The sequence below is a fragment of the Musca vetustissima genome, unplaced genomic scaffold, assembly GCF_032173495.1.
Source record: "Musca vetustissima isolate MV318-11 ecotype Yass unplaced genomic scaffold, APGP_CSIRO_Mvet_v1 utg2722, whole genome shotgun sequence".
NCBI lineage: Eukaryota > Metazoa > Arthropoda > Insecta > Diptera > Muscidae > Musca > Musca vetustissima.
Window position 1 is genome coordinate 130797 of NW_026874406.1, and position 27853 is coordinate 158649.

Sequence of the window (27853 nt, forward strand, 5' to 3'; positions counted from 1 at the left end):
ATTTGGTGACCTTGTAAGAAGGAAGGAAATTCAAAATAAAACACAAATCAAAATTTAACATATAATATAATAATTTAGTCCTTCTAGTCCTTCATAAAAATTCTTTATAAAATCCACTCCTATTGGCCTTTTAGTCCTTCATAAAAATTCTTTATAAAATCCACGCCTATTGGCCTTTTAGTCCTTCATAAAAATTCTTTATAAAATCCACGCCTATTGGCCTTTTAGTCCTTCATAAAAATTCTTTATAAAATCCACTCCCATTGGCCTTTTAGTCCTTCATAAAAATTCTTTATAAAATCCACGCCTATTGGCCTTTTAGTCCTTCATAAAAATTCTTTATAAAATCCACGCCTATTGGCCTTTTAGTCCTTCATAAAAATTCTTTATAAAATCCACGCCTATTGGCCTTTTAGTCCTTCATAAAAATTCTTAATAAAATCCACGCCTATTGGCCTATTAGTCCTTCATAAAAATTCTTTATAAAATCCACGCCTATTGGCCTTTTAGTCCTTCATAAAAATTCTTTATAAAATCCACGCCTATTGGTCTTTTAGTCCCTCATAAAAATTCTTTATAAAATCCACGCCATTTAGTCCTTCATTAAAATTCTTTATAAAATCCACTCCTATTGGCCTTTTAGTCCTTCATAAAAATTCTTTATAAAATCCACTCCCATTGGCCTTTTAGTCCATAATAAAAATTCTTTATAAAATCCACGCCTATTGACCTTTTAGTTGTGCCTTTTAGTCCTTCATAAAAATTCTTTATAAAATCCACTCCCATTGGCCTATTGGCCTTTTAGTCCTTCATAAAAATTCTTTTTAAAATCCACGATGGGTCTTTAAAAAATATTTTTTTTAAATTCTACGCTCTGATGGGTCTTTAAAAAATATTTTTTTTTTAAATCTACTCTCTCATGGGTCTTCAAAAAAAATATTTTTTGAAAACCTACGTTCTGAAGGACCATAAAAAATAATTTTTATCTCTGAAGGATCCGCAACAAAATAATTTAAAAATATCTATGTTATATTAATTTTTAAAAAAACATATTTTTGTATAAGAAAAATTCTACAGATTATTTTGTAAATATAACCTTAAATTTCTAGAAATAATTTTATTAATCTCCCTTCTCCATTTTTTTTTTCTCATTTCAGGTCTACACTTGCGCAGCATTGAAGAACCCACAACAAATTCTGCTCAATTTCAATATAATTCCTACAATTCAAATCCTCACAGTAGTCTAAATTTGTATGTCAGTCCCGGCAGTGGTGGCAGCAGTGCTGCTGGCAGTGGTAGAATGACGACGGAGCTGGGGGGCACAGGCTATGGTTCTGAACAAAATTTATTATTAAATAATCGTACCGGTGTCCCCCTGGCCACATATCAACAACAACAGCAACAATATCACCACCACCAACAGCAGCAACAACAACATAATAGCTACTCACCATCATCCTGCACACAGACAACAACATTAGGTTTAAATCCATTATCACCACAGAGGCACTATGATCCGGAATATGCACGCATGGAGGCGTGGATGGATGAACATCAGGAATTTGTTCAGGATTATTTTATAAGGTAAGTGGGAAAATTCGATATCTATAGGGAAATTATTTTATTTAAAAAAATATCAAACAATTTTCCATTTCGAAGAGAAATAATTTAAAGATCACCTTTTATAAAAATCGAAAAAATTAATTTCGATAACATTTTTAAGATCACCTTTCATAAAATAGATTTTTTGAAATGAAAAAATCGATTCCAAATTTTCATTTTCCTAATTCAAGATGGCTTATTTATCTTTAACCACCCAATTTTTCTTCTACAGACTTATGTTTCATTATTAAATTTTTATTTTCAAATCCTGCCTTTTGACCTAACCTTTCTCAAGAAAATCCACCCACATATCTGCAATTAAAAAAAAAACTTCAACAAAGATAAATCGTCCACATTTGTGTACTCGTAATAAGAAAAATTATGAAATCTCACAATAAAAATTGTATTGATGTGTTACGTTTTATTATGGCCCACGCTAAAAACAAAAAAAGTCCTATTACATATTTGCACGATAACCCATATCATTGCTTCCATTCTCTTCCCCTTCTCAACCTTGGTGATTGACATCGTTATTTTTCCCATTTAATTGCTTTCGTTTTATTTCAACTTTATTTTTGTTGTTGTTCTTTTCTTGCATTACAGAAAAGCCACACGCCAGGTTGTGGATGCCTGGTTGGTATCGCATGCAACATCAGCCGGCAATGACACATCCAATACATCACCCACACATCCAAATGGACAAAATTGCTCATCACGTGGTGGTTCGGGAGCCACAACACCAGTTAGGTAAGTTTTGCACGAAAATAATAAAAATATAAAAATCTGGTGTACTATAAAAAATATATTGCACATAATCACGATCATAAAGATCATTGACTTGCAAAAATCGGAAAAAATATTTACAATAGATATTACGCTGTGCTGGGTCTTCAAAAATTTATTTTTAACAGATCGACGACCTTCAAAAAAAACATATTTTTAAAAATTTAAAATGGTTCCTAAAACATATCTATTTTTTTTCATATTTAGGCTTTGATGGGTCGTCAAAAAATATTTTTATTAAAGACTACATTCAGATGAGCCTTAAAAAATACATTTATTAAGAGATCTATGCTCTGATGGACCTAAAAATTGTTTTTAGAAAACCTATGTTTTGATAGGCCTCCAAAAATTAATGATTTATAAGACATCTTCTCTCTGCTGAGCTTTGAAACTTTTTTTTAGAAAATCTACATTTTAATGGGTCTTCAGGAAAATAATTTTTAGAAAATCTACATTCTGATGGGCGTTGAAGAAATATTTTTTAAGAAAACTATGTTCTGGTGGGATTCCAAAAAATAATTTCTAGAAAACCTTTCTTAAGAAATATTTTCTCAGCTGGGCTTTGAAAAATAGTTTTTAGAAAATTTACGCATCAGTGGGTCTTCAAAAACTTATTTTTAGAAAATCTACATTATGATTTCAACCTGATTTTAACAAACAGAATTTAGACTGATAAAGAATATACCTACATTGGGAGTTCCTGGTGAATATTTTGAGGTGTTGCAATCGGAATGACAAATACCTTCATGAAATTTTCTGCTTCTTGAGGATTTCTATAGGAAAAAAAAAACATCTTAAGACCATCTAAAAATGAGAAGGCTATAGGAAATGCCCTCCTGTAACCTGGTGAAAGGACATAGGCAGATGATGAGGCCCTTAAGGCCTTCATATAAAAGTAAGATCTTGAAATCCGTTAAAAAAATAGGATCTTATTCAGGCCTTTTCCGTAAAGAAGATTTTTTGCACCTTTTTAGCTCTATTTTATCCTCCTGAAATTTATTCGAAGTAGAAACTCCCCCTTTTTGATAGCTTCTATGAGAAGAAGAAGACCCCCTTGAAGTCTTCTATAATAAGTCCTTGGGGCCTTCAAATACATATAAGTAAGAAGTCCCTTAAAAAATTAGAAATCCACGCCTTGATTTGGCCCTTAAAAAAATTAGAAAACCATGCCTTGACTTGGCCCTTAAAAAAATTAGAAATCCACGCCTTGATTTGGCCCTTAAAAAATTAGAAAAAAATGGCATTTAAAAAAAATTCTTTAAAAATTCACGCCTTGTTGGATGGCCCTTGAAAAAATATTCCTTAAAAAAATTAACGCCCCTGAAAAATATCGATTGAATCTTTCTTTGAGTCATCCACAATCATGACTCCTTTTTTGTCTATATAGAACCCATGGAACGCCTTCAAGTATACCGATCGTCATATCTCGACTAGCTGAGTCGATCTGGACATGTGTGTGTCGGTCCGTCTGTCCATTATAATTTGTAAACACGATACAGGCCACAGTTATGGAGCAATCTTCACGAAATTCTGCATGTAGAAAGGGTTCTGGCCAATGAAAACCCCTGTTGTTTTTGGGAAAGATCGGTTAATATTTAGGGGATGAAATGGACCAAATACAAATTTTTGTCTGTTTTTTGGTCGCTCCAGAGGCCGCAATTATGGCCTAAACACCGTGAAATTTTGCATGGAGAAGGGGATCGGGCCAAAGAATAAGCATGCATGTTTTGATAAAGATCGGTCAATATTTAGCGGGTCAAATGGACCCTGACTTTTGTGTGAAAAATGACAAAAATGTTATTCTATAGTATATATATTTACCACTGAATTACATAAACCCGAGAAGTTGATATTATATCCAAGAGGAGTGGTCGACCTTTAAATTAAGACCAATTATATTGTTGTATGTGCTCGGATGTGGGAGTTACACCTAAATATGTACAGGCATCTCCGTATTCGTATATTATTTAGTAACCCATTATCACTCTAGGGAGCGAAACTATATCGCTGATCGCTTTGAAATGTTCCATGAGGTTCCGGGTATGGTCAAGGACAACGCCAATAAATTTCGGTGATGATCAGATAATAATTTTGGAATGAAGTGGACCGAAAACTTAATTTTTTGTGTTATTTTCGAGGCGATCTATAGACCAGAAATGAAAGCCGAACATCACAACACAACCCACGGTGAAGGAAATCTGGACAATAGCTGTAATGAATACTCGTAATATTCGGAAAATATGCCAGTGTGAGGAAGAGGTGCTGTTTACCTCTATCGGGCAAGAGGGTGCAAATATCACGAAATATTGCCCAGGCTCGGAATAAACATCCGCAGAAAATTTGAGTTCCGTGGTAGTTGTGTAGGGTATCGTATGGTCGGCCCCGTCCGACTATACTGCTCCGCTCACTGGTTTTAATCTACACTTAGGTGGGTATTCAAAAAAATATAAATTTCTTAAGAAATCTATGCTCTGATGGGTCTGCAAAAAAATTTCTTTTTTTAAAAAATAATTTTTAGAAAATCATCTTTCAGCTGGGCTTTAAAAACTAATTTCTACATACTCAACGCTGTACTGGGTCTTAAAAAACAATTTTTGAAAATCTACGCTCTGATGGACTTCATCCTATAAAAACAAGGAAATTATTTCTGCATGACAGAATCTCCTTTTAAATAAAATGCGTTTTTTTGTTTGCCGGCCTGCAGCCTGGGTCTGGGTGACAGGCCTTCGGCAGAAATCCACCATTTTGGAAAGGGCAAATTGTGTTCTATCATTGTAGTCAGGATTGGAGGGGGACCATAATGGATCCAGGTTCGACTTTTAGGGAGTCCAAAACCCAGTTTTTTTGACTGTATCTCCAAAACGGTTTTAGATAACCCCATCATATCACCACTCAATGGAAAGATATAAGCTTTAAAATTATACCTATTTTATATTAAACGGATCCGTAGAACCGGCTATAACTGGGTACCGGTGCCCAAACTTCCGGTTAAAATAACCGGGTAAAAAATATAACTCCATAATTAGGAAAAAAATATAACTCCATAATTAGGGTAAAAATACTTACCTCGGAAAAATATCAGAAAAAACTGATCGTTTTTACTAAACTAGAGTTATGGCGAAATCGGTTACTTCCTTTGGGAGACAGATGGACAGACATTTGTAAATCGTCTCCAAAGTGTATGAAACGGATTGATTCAAAGAAACATGGCGTCTAAAATCCATATTTTGATTAGGCACATTTTTCCCGTATTAATGTTTATATACCCTCAACAGCCATAAGGCTGAGTGTATAAAATCCACCCTCTTATGAGTCATTAAAAATATTTGAAAGCAGAGAGCGGAGTAGTATAGTTGGACGAGGCCGACCATATGATACCCTACATAACTACCAGTCTGAAGTCTAAGTTTCTTCGGAACTATATTCTGAACAAGGACAATATTTTGCAATATTTATATTCCCATGTCCAATTATATGTCAACAGCTCCTCTTTCTAACCCTGACATATTTTCCAAATATTGTTTTCCCGAGGCAAATATCTATATCATAAAAAAAGTATATGGTCTGATCCTCTGCTCCGTGTAAAATATGCGATGGCATATCTGACAAAAATTATGTTTTCGGCTCATTGTACCCCCTAAATATCATCTCAACATCACCGAAGATTATAGGCGCCGTCCTTGACCATAAAAGAAATTTAATAAAATTTAATGCGATCATCTTGTTATACCCTTCACCACACTGTGGTACAGGGTATTATGTCTTTGTGCATATGTTTGTAACAGGCAAAAGGAAACGAGATAGACACATGGTTCCTTTTGAGAATATGCATAGAATCACTTTTTAAATCGATTTATGCATGTCCGTCTGTCCGTCTGTCTGTCCATGTTAAATTGTAAACAAAGTACAGGTCGCATTTATTATCCGATTTGGATGAAATTTGACACAGCTCACTTTTTTGGCCCAAGGACGAACCCTATTGAAATTGGGAAAAATCGGTTTATATTTAGATATAGCTCCCATACATAATGTAAATGGTGCACCAAAGTCCCTGTATATCTCACGATTTGCAGGAAATTTGACATAGCGTACTGAATTAGTTCCAGAATTATGTGTGCCAATTTTCGAGAAAATCGGTTCAGATTTAGATATAGCTCCCATATATAGTTTCGTCCGATTTAAGGTAAACGGTGCACCAAAGTCCCTATATATCCTTAGATTTGCCCGAAATTTGGCACAGCTTACTAAATTAGGTCTAGGAAGATGTGTGTTAAGTTTCCGGAAAATCGGTCCAGATTTAGATATAGCTCCCATATATATTTTCGTCCGATTTAATGTAAATGGTCCTCCAAAAACCCTATATATTTTTCGATTTGCACGAAATTTGGCACAGCGTAATGAATTAAGTCTAGAATGATATGTGTTAAGTTTCCTGAAAATCGGTCCAGATTTAGATATAGCTCCCATATATATTTTCGTCCGATTTAATGTAAATGGTCCACCAAATACCCTATATAACTTTCGATTTGTACGAAATCTGGTATAGTGTACTGAATTAGGTCTAGAATGATGTGTGTCCAGTTTTGTGAAAATCGGCTGAGATTTAAATATAGCTCCCATATATATTTTCGTCCGATTTAATGTAAATGGTGTACCAAAGTCCCTATATATCTTTCAATTTGCACGAAATTTGGCATATCGTAATAAATTAGGTTCAGAATGATGTGTGTTAAGTTTCCTGAAAATCGGTCCAGATTTAGATATAGCTCCGGTATATATTTTCGTCCGATTTAATGTAAATGGTCCACCAAATTCCCTATATATCTTTCGATTTGTACGAAATCTTGTATAGTGTACTGAATTAGGTCTAGAATGATGTGTGTTCAGTTTCGGGAAATCGGTTGAGATTTAAATATAGCTCCCATATATATTTTCGTCCGATTTAATGTAAATGTTGCACCAAAGTCCCTATATATCTTTCGATTTGCACGAAATTTGGTATAGCGTAATGAATTAAGTCTAGAATTATGTGTGTTAAGTTTCGTGAAATTCTGTTCAGATTTGGATAGAGCTCCTATATATACTTTTTCCCCGATTTTAAGTGCATAATGCATATAACTTAACTTGTCACTGGTTTCAATGAAATCGGTTTAGATTTCGATATATATATATATATATATATATATCCTTTACATTGCTTTATATAGTTTTGTCCCATTGAAAGAAGCAACAGCAAGCAATTTAGTGTAGGTTGCAGAATGACATGTTTATGGGTCCATTTTCATGCTAATGGTCCTTCAAAAATTTGACTTCTGTTAGGATTTATCTGTTGAGTGTATCCAAAGTGATGAAGGGTATCATATAGTCGGCCCCTTCCGACTTTACTACTTACTGGTTTTTTTTAAGTCCACGCTAAAAGCTTAGATGTCCATATAAAAACATGATGTAAAAAATCCATCCTCACTGCTCTGCTGGTCCCTGAATACATTCTTTAAAAAATCAATGCTTAAACTTCAGTTGTCCAGTAAAAACATATATAAAAATAATTCAAGATTAGGACTTAGCTTGACCAGTATAAATATTAGTATATGAGAAAATATTTAAAAATATTCACAAGCTATGCACATACATTTTTCAAAAATGTCAATCTATGGCCTGTTGATCCTTAAACATATTCTGTGACAATTAAAGTTTAATATTTACTACATTCACACAAACACTTCATGTATACTCTTAAGTATTTTATTGGTTAAAATATTTTATTTGTTAAAATATTTTATTTGTTTTTGTTTCGCCGGAAATGATGGGAATTAAAAATTTAAATATTATTGTTGAAATGTTTTCATACAAACATTTCGATTCCGTTAATTTAGTTATTAGCTTAGGTCCTGAACCATGAAAAACAAAAACAAGTGCACAACGTGTTTATGTATAATTTAGTAATTTGTATATTGGCTAAGTTTTATGTTCTACTATCACCAGCTTCAGTTTCAGTTTTATTTCCATGAACTCGTTATAAGCCACTTTCTAAGCAACACACACATTCATATATCCACACACTCTGTGGTAACCCATTTAGATTGCTTTGTTTTATATCAAATGGATATGTATATGTGTGTGAGTGTGATAGTGGTAATGTTGGCTTGTGGCATTTATGGGAGGATATGTGTGCGCGAGTGCAATAAATGGCTTTGTTATTGTTTATTTGCCAATGAAAACGAAACATCAAATAAATATAAAACTAACACGCAGCACATACATATGTGTATATGGTTATGTGTGTATGAAGGTGGTTTAATAGGGGGTATATATCTACACCTTTTAGCATTAGTTGGTTAACATTTTTGTAAATCTTCAAAGTAGTGATGTTAAATCTCGTAAAGTGTCCGCACCGACGTCCGTCTGCAGTAATACCACCTTTATTAGAAAGGGATACCACTCCCACGGTTTATGCTTGTTAAAATAAATAAATAATTTTATTGCTCTCTAGAAATGTATGTTTCCCGGTTAAATGTTTATAACAATTGTTTGTCTAATGATTTTCAAGTACTGATATGTGGTTCTGAACCAAACACACACACAATAATAACACTATATTTGAACATTGTCCAACACTATATTTGAACATGACAAGGAAAAACTACAAACAAAAAACCTCAACAACAACACATGACTAAAACCAATTTACTTCCTCAGCAACGAAAACAGCACTCACACACATACACACAATCAAATACACCGGAAACGAAATTTTATAGAGCTTGACTTTTGTTTGTTTTCAAATGTCAGTAACAGCAAACAAACAAATACTCCAATGGTTGGATACAATAAAATGTGAATGGAATGGTTAAGTCCTCGACGTCAAGGAAGGGATAGTATCCTTCACTGATTGTTACAACATCATTTATGCTCAATGGTGATTATGTTCCTGCTGCCACTACTAACCACTGCTGATGATGATGAATCCATTGTGGGATTTTTTGGAATTTGTATACCCTTCAACACACTGTGCATATGTTTGTAACAGACAAAATAAAACGAAATCGACACATGATTACTTTTAAGAATATGCATAGAAGCACTTTCTGAGTTGATGTATGTATATCCGTCCGTCCATATATGCTTGTGAAGAGAGTACAGGTCGCATTTATGATCCGATTTGGATAAAATTTGGCAAAAGTCACTTATTTGACCTAAGGACGAACCCTATTGAAATGGGAGAGAATCCGCAAAGATTGAAATATAGCTCTCACATATAAATTCGTCCGATTTTATCTAAATGGTGCACCAAACACCCAATATTTGTTCGATCAAGACAAAATTTTTCACAGCGTACTGAATTAAATCCAGTTTAATCTCTATGAAGTTTTCTTGAAATCGGTTAAGATTTAGATATAGCTCCCATATATAGTTTCGCCGATTATATGCAAAATGGTGCACCAAACTCCCAAGGATTGTTCGATTGAGACAACATTTGCACAGTGTACTAAAATATGTCCATATTTATGTATGTGAAGATTTGTGGAAATCGGTTCAGATTTAGATATAGCTCCTATATTTAGTTTCGTTCGATTTCATGTAAAGGGTGCATCAAACTCCCAAGGATTGTTAGATTGAGAAAACATTTTGCACAGTGACGAACCCTAGTGAAACTGGAGAAAATCAGTACATATTTACATATAGCTGTCACATATATATTTGCGTCTGATTTTATCTAAATGGCACACCAAACACCCAATTTTTGTTCGATCGAGACAAAATTTTGCACAGCGTACTGAAATAAGTCCGTATTAATGTATGCGAAGTTTTGTGGAAATCGTTCGATTTTATTTAAATGTTTCCGATTAAGACGCAAGCGCACTTAATTAAGTCCAGTTTCATGTCTGTGAAGTTTTGTTGAAATCGGTTTAGATTTAGAAATAACTTCCATGTATACCATCTACAGTATATAGTATATATTAGACGGTCCGTACGACTATTGGAATTTCCTTACTGATTTGCGCTTGCCTTGTTCTAAATTAAGTTATCTATTTTTATACCCTTCACTACATTGTGGTACAGGGTATTATGTCTTTGTGCATATGTTAGTAACAAGCAAAAGGAATCGAGATATACCCATGGTTCCTTTTGAGAATATGCATAGAATCACATTCTGCGTCGATTTATGCATGTCCGTCTGTCCGTCCGTCTGTTTTGATTTGCACGAATTTTGGCATAGCGTAATGAATTAAGTGTAGAATGACGTGCACTAAATATCGTGCTAGTCGGTTCAGATTTAGATATAGTTCTCATATATAGCTCCTATATATAGTTTCGCCCGATTTTAGGTAAATAGTGCACCAAAGTCCCTGAAAATCATTCGATTTGCACGGTTCAGATTTTCGATATAGCTCCCTTATTGATTTGCACGAATTGACACAACGTACTGAAGTCAATATAAATCTCTGGCAAGTTTCCTTGAAATCGGTTCAGATATAGATATAGCATAGCTTCCATATATAATTTCGTCTTATTCATGTTTATGCACACCAAATAATCAATGGGTGTTTGATTGAGATTAAATTTTAAACAGTGCAGCATACCGAATAGCGTGTGTCAATTTTGCTTCAAATCGATTTGCGACATTTAGGATAGGTTGCAGAATGATATGTGTAGGGATTGATGTTAGTCGGTTTAGATATAGATAAAGATCACATATTTAAGTTCGTTCAATTTCATTCGAAAAGTCGACGTCTTTTAGGATAGTCGGCCCAGTCCGACTTTACTGGTTTTCCTTTCGTTCTGGTTCTGTTTTGGAACTATTTTGAAATGCAATAGAATATATATTATAATGATTGGCCTGCTATGATATGATTGTTTCATTGGTACTGCTTGTCCTGTGGTAGTTTTGGAAAATTTTGGGACTTCCATGAATACTTGATTATGATGTGCAATGTTTAGGTTACAATTTGGAACTCATTTGAATTTATTTTCATATTTTGTAAATATCTTCCTATGAGTAGAACAAATCTTCGCAAATTGGTTTGATCGCATGAAAAAAAATTATAAATTATGCTGTAGACTACTTTCAAAAACAATAGAATGATTTTTGATTGTAGGTATCCCTTTTTTCATTATTTAGTCAGGAAAGCATGTTGCCTATAGTTGTCAGGTACCTCTTTTAGTCATAGCAAACAATTTGCTTGTAACTCTTGCAGGACTTAAATATTTATTTGTTGACCATGAGATAATTTTTTTTTAAATTACATTCTCTTAGGAATTTCGAGGCAAGAATTTTTATTTGCCTTATCAATGAATTTCGATTAATGTTTGCCCTGGAATCCATTTTACTCCTTCTCTTAAAAACAAAAACTTTAAAATGTCTTAACCAAAATCAAGTTAATTTCACATTGTAACCTAATAATTGCACATAATCAGGCATTCATAGAAAGTACACGTCATTTTCCAAAGCTACACACAAAACAAACAATACCCATGAAACAATCATATCATAGCAGGCCAATCATCATAATACCCATTCAATTGCATTTCACAATAGTTCCAAAGAACTAGAACGAAAGAAAAAACTTAATTTAGAACAAAGCAAGTACACAAAATTCCAAAAAATACCACAAAGAAAACGAACCAAAAAAAACCCCAATTCGAACAAACAAGAAAGAATACACAATTGAGCCATCATCATCAGCATTGGTTAGTAGTGGCAGCAGGAACATCATCACCATCACCATTGAGTATAAATGATGCTATAACATCCACTGGAGGGATATTACCCCTTCCTTTTGAATTCCATCAAGGACCATTCCATTGTATCCGACAAATTGAGTATTTGTTTGTTTGCTGGTACTGACATTTGAAAACAAGCAAACAAGAATAAAGCTCTATGAAATTCTGATTCCGGTGTATTTCAGTGTGTGTGTGTGTATGAATGCGTGAGTGCTGTTTTCGTTTCAGAGGAAGTAAATTGGTTTTAGTTATGTGTTGTTGTTGAGGTTTTTGTGGTTTTGCTGTTTTCATTCAGTGGTCAATGTTTAAAAATAGTAACATGATTGTGTGTGTTGCAGAATCACATATATCAGCATTTGAAAATCATTAGACCAAAAATTATTGCAAACATTTGACTGGGAAACATAACTACCTTTCTAGAGAACCATAATATGTTTGTTGTTGTTTGAAAACAATAAAAATAAGAGGAAGGTACCCCCCTTGGGAAGTAAAAGTGAAATAAATGTAGACGACAGACATACAGATATCAATGTCGAACGTGAGGACAGATTTAACATTATTACCATGAAGCAATGACAGACTTAATAAACTATCCAACTAATGTCAAGAGGTGTAAACATATAATCCCCCACAAAAATCACCTTTACACTCTCATAAGCACACATACATATATTTGAGTGTTAGTTAGTTCTGTAATATTTATTTTATGTTTCATTTTCATTGGCAATCTAAACATTAACATTGCCATTGAATTTATCACAGACGCACACACACATATATTCTACCATAAATGCCACAAGCCAACATTACTACTATCGCACTCTCACACACACTCATATACATGTGCGTTACTATCTATTTGATAGAAAACAAACCAAACTAAATGAATTATCACAGAGTGTGGATATGTGTTTGTGTGTGTCCGTTTATATGAGAAAGTAACTTATTTGAAAAAATAGAGTGCGTGGAAATAAAACTGAAACGACAAACTAAAACCAATATACAAATTTACTAAATTATACATAAATATGGTGTGCTCTTTTTTCGTAGTTCAGAAATTAAAGCAAATATCTTAATTAGGGGAATAGGAGAACTTGTAAAAACATTAAAACGATAATATTAAAATTTTTAATTGCCATAATTTCTAGGGAAATAAAAACAAATTAAATACTCTCAGTGGGGTGGAATTAAGCGGCTATGTATGTGGACTATTCTAACCACTATACAGATTTAGAGGTGGATTATGAACGTGGGAAAAATTAAAGAATTTTAAAGAGTTTTTTTAAGACCAAGAGATTTTTAAGGACGCCACAAGAGTGGATTTGTATACCCTACACAACTATGTTGTGAGGGTATTATAGAGTTTGTAACGCCGCGAAATATTGGTCCTAGACCCACCTTTAAGTATACCGATCGTCATATCTCGACTAGCTGTCTAGCCGTCTGTCCATTATAATTTGTAAACACGATACAGGCCACAGTTATGGACTCTTAATCTTCACCAAAAATTGCATGTAGGAAGGGGTTGGCCCAATGAAGACTCCTATTGTTTTTGGTAAATATCGGTTAATATTTAGGGGATGAAATGGACCAAATACTTATTTTTTGTCGGTTTTTCTGGTCGCTCCAGAGGCCTCAATTATTGCCCAAACATCTCGATTTTTTACATGGAGAAGGGGATTGGACCAAAGAATAAGATCGGTCAATATTTAGAGGTTCAAATGGACCTTGACTTTTGTGTGAAAAATTAAAAAAATTGTATTATATAGCGTATATATTTACTCTTGAAGAACATAGAGCCGAAAAGATGATAGTTTATCCAAGAGGAGTGGTTGGCCTTTAAATTGATACCAATTATATTGTCGTATGTACTCGGATGTGGGAGTTACACGTAAATATTTACAGGTGGTTACGTATTAATATATTATTTAGTAACCCATTACCACACCAGAGGGCGGAAATATAGCGCTGATCGCTTTGAAATGTTCCATGAGGTTCCAGTTATGGTCATGTACAACGCCTATAATGATGTGATGATCAGATAATAATTTTTGGATGAAGTGAACCGAAAACTTATTTTTTTGTGTTTGTTCGAGTCGATCTATAGGCCACATTGAAAGTCGAACATCACAACACAACCCACGATGAAAGGAATCAGGACAAGTAATTAGAAGTGCTTTACTGAATATTACTAATATTTGGTAAAAATATCTCGAAATAGTGCCAAAGCTCAGAATATAGATTTTCCTGGAAGTTGTGTAGGGTATCATATGGTCGGCCGCGTCCGACTATACTGCTCCGCTCACTGGTTAAACAATATTTTTATAAGGACCCTAAGACTAACATACTTGGTACAGAATATTTTTTCAATATTATAATCCGGATTAAAGGGCATTTGATCCCTTAATCCGGATTAAGGGCCACTTAAGGGCCACTTAATCCGGATTAAGGTTTAAGGCTTAATCCGGATTAAGGGCCACTTAATCCGGATTAAGGGACACATAATCTGTATTAAGGGACACTTAATCCGGATTAAGGGTCCTTGATCCAAGATTAAGGCTTAATCTGGATTAAGGGACACTTGATCCAGGATTAAGGCTTAATCTGGATTAAGGGTTCTTGACCCAGATTTAAGGCTTAATCCGGATTAAGGTATAATCCGGATTAAGGGCCACTTAATCCGGATTAAGGGACACATAATCCGGATTAAGGGACACTTAATCCGGATTAAGGGACACTTAATCCGGATTAAGGGTCCTTGACCCAGGTTTAAGGCTTAATCCGGATTAAGGGCCACTTAATCCAGATTAAGGGACAGTTAATCCGGATTAAGGTCTTTGACCCGGGTTTAAGGCTTAATCCGGATTAAGTGACCCTTAATCCGGATTATGTGTCCCTTAATCCGGATTAAGTGGCCCTTAATCCGGATTATACCTTAATCCGGATTAAGCCTTAAATCTGGGTCAAGAACCCTTAATCCAGATTAAGCCTTAATCCTGGATCAAGTGTCCCTTAATCCAGATTAAGCCTTAATCTTGGATCAAGGACCCTTAATCCGGATTAAGTGTCCCTTAATCCGGATTAAGTGTCCCTTAATCCGGATTAAGTGTCCCTTAATCCGGGACCTTGACCCAGGTTTAATCCGGATTAAGGCATAATCCGGATTAAGGACCACTTAATCCGGATTAAGGGTCACATAATCCGGACTAAGGGATACTTAATCCGGATTAAGGGTCCTTGACCCAGAATTAAGGTTTAATCCGATTTAAGAGAGGGATGGAAAGTTAGAAGGATGTAGATGCTCTATTTTAGAAATTCGTACTTATGTCTATGAAAAGTACTAAATTTGGTACTATCTGCATTTAGTTGAGCGTAAAGAGATTGAATACTTAAAAATAGGAGTTAGGATTACTATTGGAGTACAGGATTGAGGTACTTATGTGTACTAAATGGTACTATGTTTGGTACAACTTGATTATGTGCAAACGGATAGGCTGGACTCCAGACTTAAGGAATTAAAATTACTGTTGGATTGGGGTAGTTTAGGAAATGCGTAATTTTGGGAACATAAAGTACTAAATTGTACTAAATAGTCATAGTCCGTTTTGAGAATATGCATAGAATCACTTTATCCGAATTGGGAGAAGTTTGGCCCAAGGGCGAACCGTATTGAAATTGGGGAACTCGGTTCATGCTTAGATATAGCTCAATATATAGTTTCGTCCGATTTAAAGTAAATGGAGCACCAAAATCCTTATATATCTTTTGATTAGAACGAAATTTGGCATGGTGTACTGAATTAAGTCTAGAATGTTGTGTGCTACGTTTCTTGAAAATAGGTTCAGATTTATATATATTTTCACCCGATTTTAAGTAAATTGTGTACTAAAGACTCAAAGTTTGTAAGACTGAAACACAATTAATCTCATATATATGATCCGAATAGGGAGATGTTTGGACCGGGATTAATATTTAATCCGGATTAAGGGTTATAGACCCAGGATTAGGCTTAATCGGGATTAAGGGTCACTGACCCAGGTTCAAGGCTTAATCCGGATTAAAGCATAATCCGGATTAAGGGCCACTTAATCCAGATTAAGGGACAGTTGATCCGGATTAAGGGACACATAATCCGGATTAAGTGGCCCTTAATCCGGATTAAGGGCCCTTGACCCAGGTTTAAGGCTTAATCCGAATTAAGGCATAATCCGGATTAAGGGCCACTTAATCCGGATTAAGGGACACTTAATCCGGATTAAGGGTCCTTGACCCAGGTTTAAGGCTTAATCCGGATTAAGGCATAATCCGGATTAAGGGAAACATAATTCGGATTAAGGGACACTTAATCCGGATTAAGGGTCCTTGACCCAGAATTAAGGCTTAATCCGGATTAAGAGCCACTTAATCCGGATTAAGGGACATTTAATCCGGTTTAAGGATCCTTGACCCCGGATTAAGGCCTAATACGGATTAAGAGTCATTGACCCCGGATTAAAGGCCATCATTTAACCCGAATTAAAGGTCATTGACCCCGAATCGAGGGTAGACAAAGGGGAAGAGCTAGAATTCTAAAATTTTGGATGTGGTTCACTGATGGAAAGTTAGAAGGATGTAGATGCTCCATTTTAGAAATTCGTACTTATGTCTATGAAAAGTACTAAATTTGGTACTATCTGCACTTAGTTAAGCGTAAAGAGATTGAATACTTAAAAATAGGAGTTAGGATTACTATTGGAGTACAGGATTGAGGTACTTATGTGTACTAAATGGTACTATGTTTGGTACAACTTGATTATGTGCAAACGGATAGGCTGGACTCCAGACTTAAGGAATTAAAATTACTGTTGGATTGAGGTAGTTTAGGAAATGCGTAATTTTGGGAACATAAAGTACTAAATTGTACTAAATAGTCATGGTCCGTTTTGAGAATATGCATAGAATCACTTTCTGAGTCGATTTATGCATGTCCGTCCGGCTGTCCATGTTAAATTGTAAGCAAAGTACAGGTCGTATTTATGATCCGAATTGAATGAAGTTTGGTCCAAGAAAATTGAGAAATATTGGTTCAGATTTAGATATAGCTCCCATATACTTTTCTCCTGATTTAATGTAAGTTGTACACCAAAAACATTTCGATTTGCACGAAATTTGGCACAGCGTGCTGAATTAAGTCTAGAATGGAGTGATATAGCTCTCATATATAGTTTCGTCCAATTTAATGTAAAAGGTGTTGTAATGTTTTTTTTTTACTCAAATATTACGATTTCGTGAATTTAGTTATTTACTTAGTTTCTGAATCACGAAAAAATCGAGTACACTCCATAGTTATATATAATTTAGTAATTTGTATCTTACTTAAGTTTTATGTTATACTATCACCAGCTTCAGTTTCGGTTTTATTTCCTCGAACTCTCTTTTACTCGGTATAAGTCACTTTCTAACACACATACATACATATATCCACACACTCTGTTTTAATTCATTTAGATTGGTTTACTTTCTATCAAATGGATATGCATATGTGCGTAGTGAGTGTAATAGTGGTAATGTTGGCTTGTGACATTTATGAGAAGGTGTGTGTGTGTGAGTGCAATAAATTCAATGGCTTTGTTAATGTTTATTTTGCCAATGAAAATGAAACATCAAATAAATATAAAAGTAACACGCAACACATATGTGTATGTGGTTATATGTGTACTCGTGTATAGGTGGTTTAGTGAGGGATTATATCGTTACACCTTTTAACATTAGTCGGCCGATATTACTTTTTGAAATCTACGATGTAATAATGTAAAATCTCGTAAGGTGTTTTCACGTTTGATATCGACGTCCGTGTATGTTCGCCTTCTGTAGTAATACCACTCTTACTTAGAAAGGGATGTCTCCTACACGTTTTATGATTGTTAAAAAAAGTAATAATAATAACTAATAAATAATTTTTTGATCTCCAGAAATGTAGTTATGTTTCCCGTTTAAATATTTGCAACAATTGTTGGTCTAATGATTGATTTAAATGCTGATATATGTGGTTCTGCAACACACACAATCATGTTACTATTTTTAAACATTGACCACTGAATGAAAACGAAAAACCTCAACAACACACATAACTAAAACCAATTTACTTCCTCTGCAATAAAAACAGCTCACACATACACACACACACTTAAATACATCGAAAACAGAATTTCATAGAGCTTTATTTTTGTTTGCTTTCAAATGTCAGTACCAGCAAACAAACAAATAACTTCATTTGTTTGATACAATGAAATGTACATGGAATGGTCAAGTCCTTGTTGCCAAGGAAGGGGTAAAATCCTCAACTAGTTGTTACAACATCATTTATGCTCAATGGTGATGATGTTCCTGCTGCCACTACTAACCAATGCTAATGATGATGGCTCAATTGTGTATTCTTTCTTATTTGTGGGATTGATTGTTTCTTCGGTTTCTTTGTGGGTTTTTTGGAATTTTGTGTGCTTGCTTTGTTCTAAATTAAATTTATGTTTTTTCTTTACGTTCTGGTTCTTTGGAACTATTTTAAAATGCAAGTGAATGGGTATTATGATGATTGGCTTGCTATGATATGATTCCTTCAATGCTATTGTTTGCTCTGTGATAAATTTGGAAAATTTTCTAGGATTCCATGTATTCCTGATAATGATGTACAATGATTAGGTTACAATGTGGAACTAACTTTCTTGAATTCAATTTTGGTGAATTTGAAAAAAATTAAGAAGTTTGGGAATGATAGAAACTTTTCAAAAAATGAATTTAGAATACCATTTGAACGAAGATTTAAAAAATATTTTAAAAGAACAATCAATGTGTAGATAATATTTATATACTGGATTATGATAGCCTAGAAACAACGGCTATTGCTCAATATTGCCCTACGATTCGGAGCTGCGCCGATACGACGGTTTCCCCATTATTCAGTATTTTGAGGATTTTGGGCACGTTGTCAACCGAACTGACTAAAATTTAATATTTCTAATTATGTGGAAAATAATTAAGTGGCCTACAAAGATATATTCCAAATTTTGTTTAATTATTGGCTAAAGTTTCGGGGTTAACGCCCATATAACGGTATCTCTAACTATTCGGTATTATTGGCATTTAAAACACCTTTTTCAATCAAATTTGCTGTAATTGTAAATTTTTGGTTGTCATATTTCGTAATAAAACTTAAAGTTTTTTAGTATCGGTATATGATCGCGAACATTCCCCATATAATGATACAAATAATTTTCGTTATTTGGAGGACTACGGACATGTTTCTCTAAAGAAATTGCCAAAATTAATAATTTGGGTCGAACTTTGGGATAAGCTCGCATATAAAGGGCATCCATTTAATCGATATTTTTATGGTCATAAGCGCATTCTACAACCGATTTGACTCCATTTTAACATTACGAAGTGACTTTGATCAAGTTTTTAGATGGGTAATATCGTTCCACTACTTCAAGTACCATCCCCACAAAAATATTTTTTTGAAAAGCGTAGATTTAAAAAAAAAAATATTTTTTTTGTTTGAAAGATTTTTAAAACGTCGATTTTTATACCCTTTATCACACTGTGGTACATATCTTTGTAACAGGCAAAAAAAATCGAGATAGACCCACGGTTCCTTTTTGAAAATATGGATATAATAATTTTCTAAGTCGATTTATGCATTTGTGATCCGATTTGGATGAAATTTGGCACAGATCACTTATTTGAACCAATAGAAATTGGAGAAAATTGGTCCAGATTTAGATATAGCTCCCATATATAGTTTCCTTCGATTTTATGTAAATGGTGAATCAAACTCCGATTGAGACAATATTGGTCCGATTACACAGATTACTGAATTAGGTCCTGATTGATGTACGCGAAGTGGAATCGGTTCAGATTTGGATATAGTTCCCATATATAGTTGCGTAGCGTGTTGAATTTACTACAGGTTGACGTCCGAGGAGTTTTGTTGAAATTGGTTCAGATTTAGATATAGCTCCCATATATAGTTTCGTCCGATTTTATGAGACATAATTTTCCACAGAGTATGGAATAAGATCCTGATTGAATGTTTGTCCGATTGAGACAAAATGTTGCAAAGCGTATTGAAGTTACTTCTTCGTTTCAGGTTTTCATATATATTTTCATGCGATTTTACCTAATGTTGTATCAAACAACTGAAGTCCGATTAGGACGATATAGTGCTCAATTTACCAAATGGAACCTAGAATAACGTGTATTGTATTCTGTGTAAAGATTGTGCTGCAGTATACGCTCAAATACGTCCATACATATTTTGCTCGATTTCATACAAATATTGACATTCAATTGTTCATAAATTTTTAGAATGGTGTATCTATGGTTTGTTTCAATATAGTTCAAATATCTATATACTTCACACAGTTAATTTCGTCCGATTCCATTTCAATGGCCCCCCAAAGATGATATTTTCTATCTAGGGGTTATTGTACATATAAGCATTCCTTTATGTACCCAAAGTGGTAAAGGGTATCATATAATCGGTCCCGTCCGACTTTTGAACTTTCCTTACTGGTTTAAAAACAATTTTTTGGAAGGTTATATTTTTATAATATATATTTAATTACCATCAAAGAGGTGATTTTTATACCCTACACAACTATGTTGTCAGGGTATTATATCTTTGTGTAGGCCCAAAAGTTTGTAACGCCGCGAAATATTGGTCCTATACCCACCTTTAAGTATTCCGATCGTCATATCTCGACTAGCTAAGTCGATCTAGACATGTGTGTCCGTCCGTCCGTCTGTCCATTATAATTTGTAAACACGATACAGGCCACAGTTATGGACCAATCTTTACGAAATTTTGCATGTATGATGGATTCTGCCCAATGAAGGCCCCTATTGTTTTTGGTAAATATCGCTTAATATTTAGGGGATGAAATGGACCAAAAACTTAATTTTTGTCTGATTTTCTGGCCGCTCTGGAGGCCGTAATTATGGCCCGAACATCGCGAATTTTTACATGGAGAAGGGGATCGGGCCCAAGAATAAGCATGCCTTTTTTGATAAAGTTCGGTCAATATTTAGCGGATCGAATGGGCCCTGACTTTTGTGTGAAAATGACAAAATTTGTATTGTATGGCGTATATATTTAGTCCTGAAGGACATAGACCCGAGAAGTTGATAATATATCCAAGAGGAGTGGTTGACCTTTACATTGATACCAATAATATTGTCGTTACAGGTGCTTGCGAACTCAGATATTATTTAGTAACCCATTAACATACGGGAGGGCGGAAATATAGCGTGGATCGCTCTGAAATTTTCCATGAGGATCCAGGTATGGTCAAGGACAACGCCTATAATTTTCGATGATAATCAGATAATAATATTGGGATGAGGTGGACACAATTGAAAGCCGAACATCATAACACAACCCACGGTGAAGGGAATCTGGACAACTAATTAGAAGGGTTGTACTGAATATTAGTAATGTTTGTTGACCTCTAGTCTATCAAGAGGGTGCAAATATAGGGAAATATTTTCCATGCTTAGAATATATAACCACAGAAAGTTAAATTTTCGTGGAAGTTGTGTAGGGTATCATATGGTCGGCCCCGTCTGATTATACTGCTCCGCTCACTGGTTTTATAATATATTTTTAATTAACATCAAAGAGGTGATTTTTAAAAAATAATTTTTGTGTGATATTTCGATAGTTGTCGATTTTTCCATAAATCCGTAAATATTTAAAAATATTTTTCGAAAGACCACCAAATGGTTAACGTAGATTTTTTGAAAATATTTGTTTATTGAATATCAAAGCGTAGATTTAAAAATATAAAAGTTGAGCGTTGATTTCTTAAAAATAATATTTAGAGATCATCAAAATGTGGATTTGTATGAAGCCATGTTTTGGAAATTTAATTTTAGGAACTATGAACGTGTAGTCTTTACTTTCAAAGCGTATTTTTTAAAATACAAATTTTGAGTACTATCCGAGTGCAACTATTTTAAAACTTATTTTTTGAAGGACTACCTGAGTGCAGTTTAAAACAAATATTATTTTCTATCAATGTACATATTTCTCAAAAAACTGTTAAGAGTTTTTAATATTAATTTCCTGGAAGTCACAATTTATTACTTGAATCAATTTATTTTTCTTTTTCTTGTTACATTTTTCCCCGAAGTAAATTCCTTGAAAATTAATTTTCATTTTAAAATGAAATATTATCTCTTTCTGCAAAAACCACTCCTGTGAAATTTCTTTAAAACATCCTCGATTGTTATCTGATAAATGGGTACAAAGCTCTTTTATTTATTTTGTCCTTTTTTTTAAAACTCAATTTTCTACCAAAACATAAAAGCATAAAGCAAATGCCACATAATATGACACTCTATTTGTAAGGATGTTACAAATTTTCTTTATTTGAAGTTGGTTCGTTTTTATTTCTCCCTGGTCAGTATAATCCTTTTTATTTTTTTCATCTCATTTTATTTCCTTTCAGCAAAGATATGGCAATTTATTTTTACTTTCTATGAAATCCATTTTAATGCCAAACATTTTTTTGTTGAGATTCTATTATTTTTTTCTTGTTTTCTTTTTGTTTGTAATGTATTTAGAAAAAGTAAATGTAGAGATTTTTGTTTTTTTTTTTTTTTTGGTGACAAAAAAGATTTTCTGTTTTCTTACATCCTGATTTTTGTAGGGATATATTTTTAATACAGTAATGTGAAACAATATATCCTTTAAGTAAGGGGAAAATAAAAAAAGAATAGCCGAATTAAAAAGTATTTAATTTAAAATACAAGCAGACTAAACATTGAGCCCATGTAGACCTCTTTCCGAATTTATTGCTTTTATAATCCCAACCATGTCGAAAGAGACATTTTCGTCAGCCTGTCTGTTGAAATCACCGTAGAGCAATATTTATAAAAAGCATTGACATTTTACCCATAGATTGCTAAAACTCTACGGATGTTGGGTATTAAAAATTTATATATCGGCCCAAGTTTTGGTACAGCGCCCTTGATAATAAAGACTATGAGTTCAAGGATCTGAAAATATCTTGGGCTGTAAATCCTTATAGTGGATATGGTTCAAAATTTATATATATTTTTTTTAAATATAAAAAGCATCCTGTCACATTTTACCACCACACCATTGTCCTTCATATTTTCATGCATACAATGCCAAAATTCTGATCTGAGTATTCGTATCATTTTTTTCTATTACACCAAACATACTTTTTTCAATTTCCTTTTTTTAGTCCATTGTTGTAACAACTTTTCTTATTCTGTTTTTTTTTTCTATTCTATTTTTAGAAAAATATCTGCACATGAATTTGAACGTGGCGGTTTGTTAAAACCTATCGTCAATACTATCGATGGCACCCCCACCTTCCTGAGTATAGGGACGACAAATGATTGTTCCATGGCCACAACATCTGGCACGAGTACAAATAACAGTAACGGCAGTATGGGTAACAACAGCTTACTGTCATCGGGTGGTGGTAATACCAGCGGTTCGGCGGGTGGCAATGGCCTTGGTAGCGGTGGATGTTCCAGTGGCGTAGGCCAAAATAATTCTGGCCATAATAATCATTATTATCCGCAGACGGGACATCATCATCACCATCATAATCATTATCGACCGCAGCGGCTGTCCCGCAATGAACTGAAGCAGTTGGACGAGAAGGAGTTAATATTTGAACTGGTAAGGTATTGTCTAATAAGATGGAAAAAAATTAAGGGAAGAGGGGATAATTGTATAAAGGATTATCAAGTTTTTAAAAAATAATTTTTTGGAAGGACTAGCAAGGCGTAGATTTTTAAAAATAATTTTTTGGAAGGACTAGCAAGGCGTAGATTTTTAAAAAGAATTTTTTGAAAGGATTAGCAAGGCGTAGATTTTTAAAAAGAATTTTTTGGAAGGACTAGCAAGGCGTAGATTTTTAAAAAGAATTTTTTGGAAGGACTAGCAAGGCGTAGATTTTTAAAAAGAATTTTTTGGAAGGACTAGCAAGGCGTAGATTTTTAAAAATAATTTTTTGGAAGGACTAGCAAGGTGTAGATTTTTAAAAATAATTTTTTGGAAGGACTAGCAAGGCGTAGATTTTTAAAAATAATTTTTTGGAGGGACTAGCAAGGCGTAGATTTTTAAAAATAATTTTTTGGAGGGACTAGCAAGGCGTAGATTTTTAAAAATAATTTTTTGGAGGGACTAGCAAGGCGCAGATTTTTAAAAATAATTTTTTGGAAGGACCAGCAATTTTTTGAAAGGACTAGCATGGCGTAAATTTTTAAAAAAAGTTTTTTTTTTAAAGGACTAGCAATTTTTTGGAAGGACTAACAAGACGTAGATTTTTATACCCTTCACCACTCTGTGGTACAGGGTATTATGTCTTTGTGCATATGTTTGTAACAAGCAAAAGGAAACGAGATAGACACATGGTTCATTTTGAGAATATACATAGAATCACCTTTTCAGTCGATTTATGCATGTAAGTCCGTCCGTCTGTCTGTCGATGTTAAATTGTAAACAAAGTACAGGTCGCATTTATGATCCAAATTGGATGAAATTTGGCATAGGTCACTTATTTGGACCAAGGACGAACCCTATTGAAATTGGGAAAAATCGGTTCAGATTTAGATATAGCTCCCATATATATTTTTGTCCGATTTAATGCAAATGGTCCCCATATATCTTTCGATTTGGACGAAATTTGGTAAAGCGTAATGAATTAGGTCTAGAATGATGTGTGCAAAGTTTCGTGAAAATCGGTTTAGATTTGGATATAGCTCCCATATATATTTTCGTCCGATTTAAGGTAAATGGTGTACCAAAGTCCCTATATATCTTTCGATTTGTACAAAATTTGGCACAGCGTACTGAATTAGGTCCAGAAAGATGTGTGTTAAATTTTCTGGAAATCGGTTCAGATTTAAATATAGCTCCCAAGTATATTTTCGTCCGATTTTAGGTACATAGTGCCCCAAAGACACTGAAAATCGTACGTATTTTGGCATAGCGTACTGAATTAAGTCTAAAATGATGTGTGCTAAGTTTCGTGAAAATCGGTCCAGATTTAGATATATCTCCCATATATATTTTCGTCCTATTTAACGTAATTGGTCCACCAAAGTCTCTATATATTTCTCGATTTGCACGGATTTTGGTATAGCGTACTAAACTAAGTCTAGAATGATGTGTACACCTCCTATATATATTTTCGTCCGATTTGAAGTTAATGTTGCTCTAAAGATACATAGCTAGGCCGATTGACACAAATAAAAAAGGTGTCTGACTGAGATTAAATTTTAAACAGTGCAGCATACCGAATAGCCTGTGTCAAGTTTGCTTTAAATCGATTTGCAAAATTTAGCATAGGTTACAGAATGACATGTGTAGGGATTGGTGTTAGTCGGGTTAGATATAGATAAAAATCACATATTTAATTTCGTTCAATTTCAAGCCAAAATTCATTCAAAAAGGCGACATCTTTTAGGATACATATGTAGAATATACCCAAAGTGTGTAAAGGGTATCATATAGTCGGTCAAATCCGACTTTACTACTTTCCTTACTGTTTTTAACATCCTTTTGTCATTATTTGTTCGTATGTGACCTTCCCTTCGGTCTCCAATACCACTGACGTATACGTAACATAATAAATCACTTAATTAACATCAATCATACGCACCATTGCATCAGTTTATCATAATTAATGCTCTGCGTCGTATTATAGGAAGAAAAGAACAATAGCAATTATTCTGTAATTATTGTCTATAAAATACATTAATTATATGAATGTATACTACAACACAATACATACACACACGCACATACATATTGCCATGGTATCAGTTAATAATATCACTGTTGTTATTTTATCTTTTTCTTTGCATTTCCCTCTCTCGCACGGAATGGATGTATTTTTCTGGATATTTCTGACACTCCTTGGTATATATGCGGCGTATCTCCTACGTACATACATACATGGATGTCGATGGATGTCATTGACGTTTGGTGTTTCTCCATTAAAACTACAACCAAATAACTGGACAATACCCTACATGTACCCACACACACACCCACCCACATGTATATATCTGACGATGTCAATGCTGATGATGCTGTCATTTTATTTACAACGAACAATGGTGCAAAATAATGTTCGCACTCTTTATATCTCATTCTCTTGGAAACCTCGAAAACATGCTACAACAAAAACAACATGTACAACAACATCTCTGCACATGATTGTGTGGATAATGTCCATTGATGTTTGCCAAATGGTGTCATTTGATATCTTTGGCCAACGACAATTGTTCTCGTAATGTTGTTTGCTGGCCATTGTCGTGCAACAACGATATGTCTGATGTTATGTTCGCCCTCACACCCACTTCACCCATTTGTAGGTAAAGGACATCTGCAATGAATTGGAAGTTCGCAGCTTATGCCATAAGATTCTGCAAAATGTCTCAATATTGCTGAATGCCGATCGGGGTTCATTGTTTTTGGTACAAGGTCGTTGCAGTGGCAGTGCCGATGGTCCCAAGAAGTAAGTACACAAACATTTATACATATTTATATACAACATTTACGAAAATATAAAATGCCAGTGTGTATGTTATAAATAATATATTTAATGTGACAGCTTCGATTTTATTGACTATGATATGTGACTGTAGTCACCATTGGCAGCACATTGACTTTTTGGGTAATGGTTTTGTATGTTAACTTATTTTATTCTACTATTAAATTTGTTATATTTATAACAAATATGAACCTCACTTTTATGGTTCGATTGCTTTTAATGCAAGAGTATTTGGTTATAGTAGATCAAATCGAAAATAACTTATCTGGGACATCATTACTCGAATTTTGACTATTAAGTTTAATAACCTCTCGAAGCTGTTGTAAATCAATATTATCTTTATAAATTAAATAAGTAAAGTAAAAACGTTGTTAAGTAAGGCCGGGCCGAACTATTTATTTCCTTAACCATGATGGGGACGTCAAAATACCTAGTACCCGCCATGGTAAATTCCTACCAGAAGAATACTCTTGGTTCATAGCGGGATAGAAAAAACCTCAGAACTTCGTTATGTTGCGTCTGTCAGAACAACATCTACCACAGATCCATCTCGGTAATATTTAATTGATGTATTGTTGTTCAAAGTTAACTCGGATACAGGACTACTGCGTGTCTCCCAGTGTGTCACAGTCATCGTCGTCTTTGAAATACACCCCTACAGTTTCCCCAACGGCATTTAACACAACATCTTGCTGTCTTACGCCTTGGTAATGTATCATTTTTGTTATTTAACTGAGACCACTGCAACCATATCAGTGAAATTGTGGAGTTTATGGGTCTAAGATGTATTATGGTCGCTGCAATACAGAAACCAAGCATTCCGTGAAGGAGTTTGACAGATGGGTAAAGCGCTGACCGAGCAAATTGATAGCTCCACATTTTGCACGGTGGATGAAGATGCTCCCACTACAATAAAGAGAAATAGTCACAGCTCGTCAAAGACATAACATACGTAGTCCGGTCCGATAAATGGACTAATCTCGTGATCCGTCAATTCCTTCGGATCAGACCCACTTACTATCATCGTCTCCGTAAGTAGACAATCCTACTTCACCTACGTTGGTTTCCAGTCAACATTTCATAGGGCTGCCGATCTCCTTACATCCTCAGGTAACTGAGAGGAATTTCTAGAAAAGCAGTCACTATTGCTATAAAGATCAAACTTG

At 34.3% G+C, this 27853-nt stretch overlaps 1 protein-coding gene and 1 long non-coding RNA gene across 2 annotated transcripts; both read left to right on the plus strand.

Moving 5' to 3' along the window:
* Positions 1 to 1423: 1423 nt before the first annotated feature.
* On the plus strand, positions 1424 to 23663 carry LOC133333523 (dual 3',5'-cyclic-AMP and -GMP phosphodiesterase 11-like). Its single transcript, XM_061541843.1, has 4 exons — positions 1424 to 1584; positions 2206 to 2349; positions 23413 to 23537; positions 23581 to 23663. Exons 1-4 carry the CDS (start codon positions 1532 to 1534, stop codon positions 23661 to 23663), a joined length of 405 nt encoding a protein of 134 aa, XP_061397827.1. The 5' UTR covers positions 1424 to 1531.
* A 25-nt stretch (positions 23664 to 23688) lies between these two features.
* LOC133333534 (uncharacterized) lies at positions 23689 to 26561 on the plus strand. The gene is made up of 2 exons (XR_009754453.1): positions 23689 to 23803; positions 26509 to 26561. It is a non-coding gene; the product is annotated as an uncharacterized LOC133333534 (long non-coding RNA).
* Positions 26562 to 27853: the final 1292 nt, after the last annotated feature.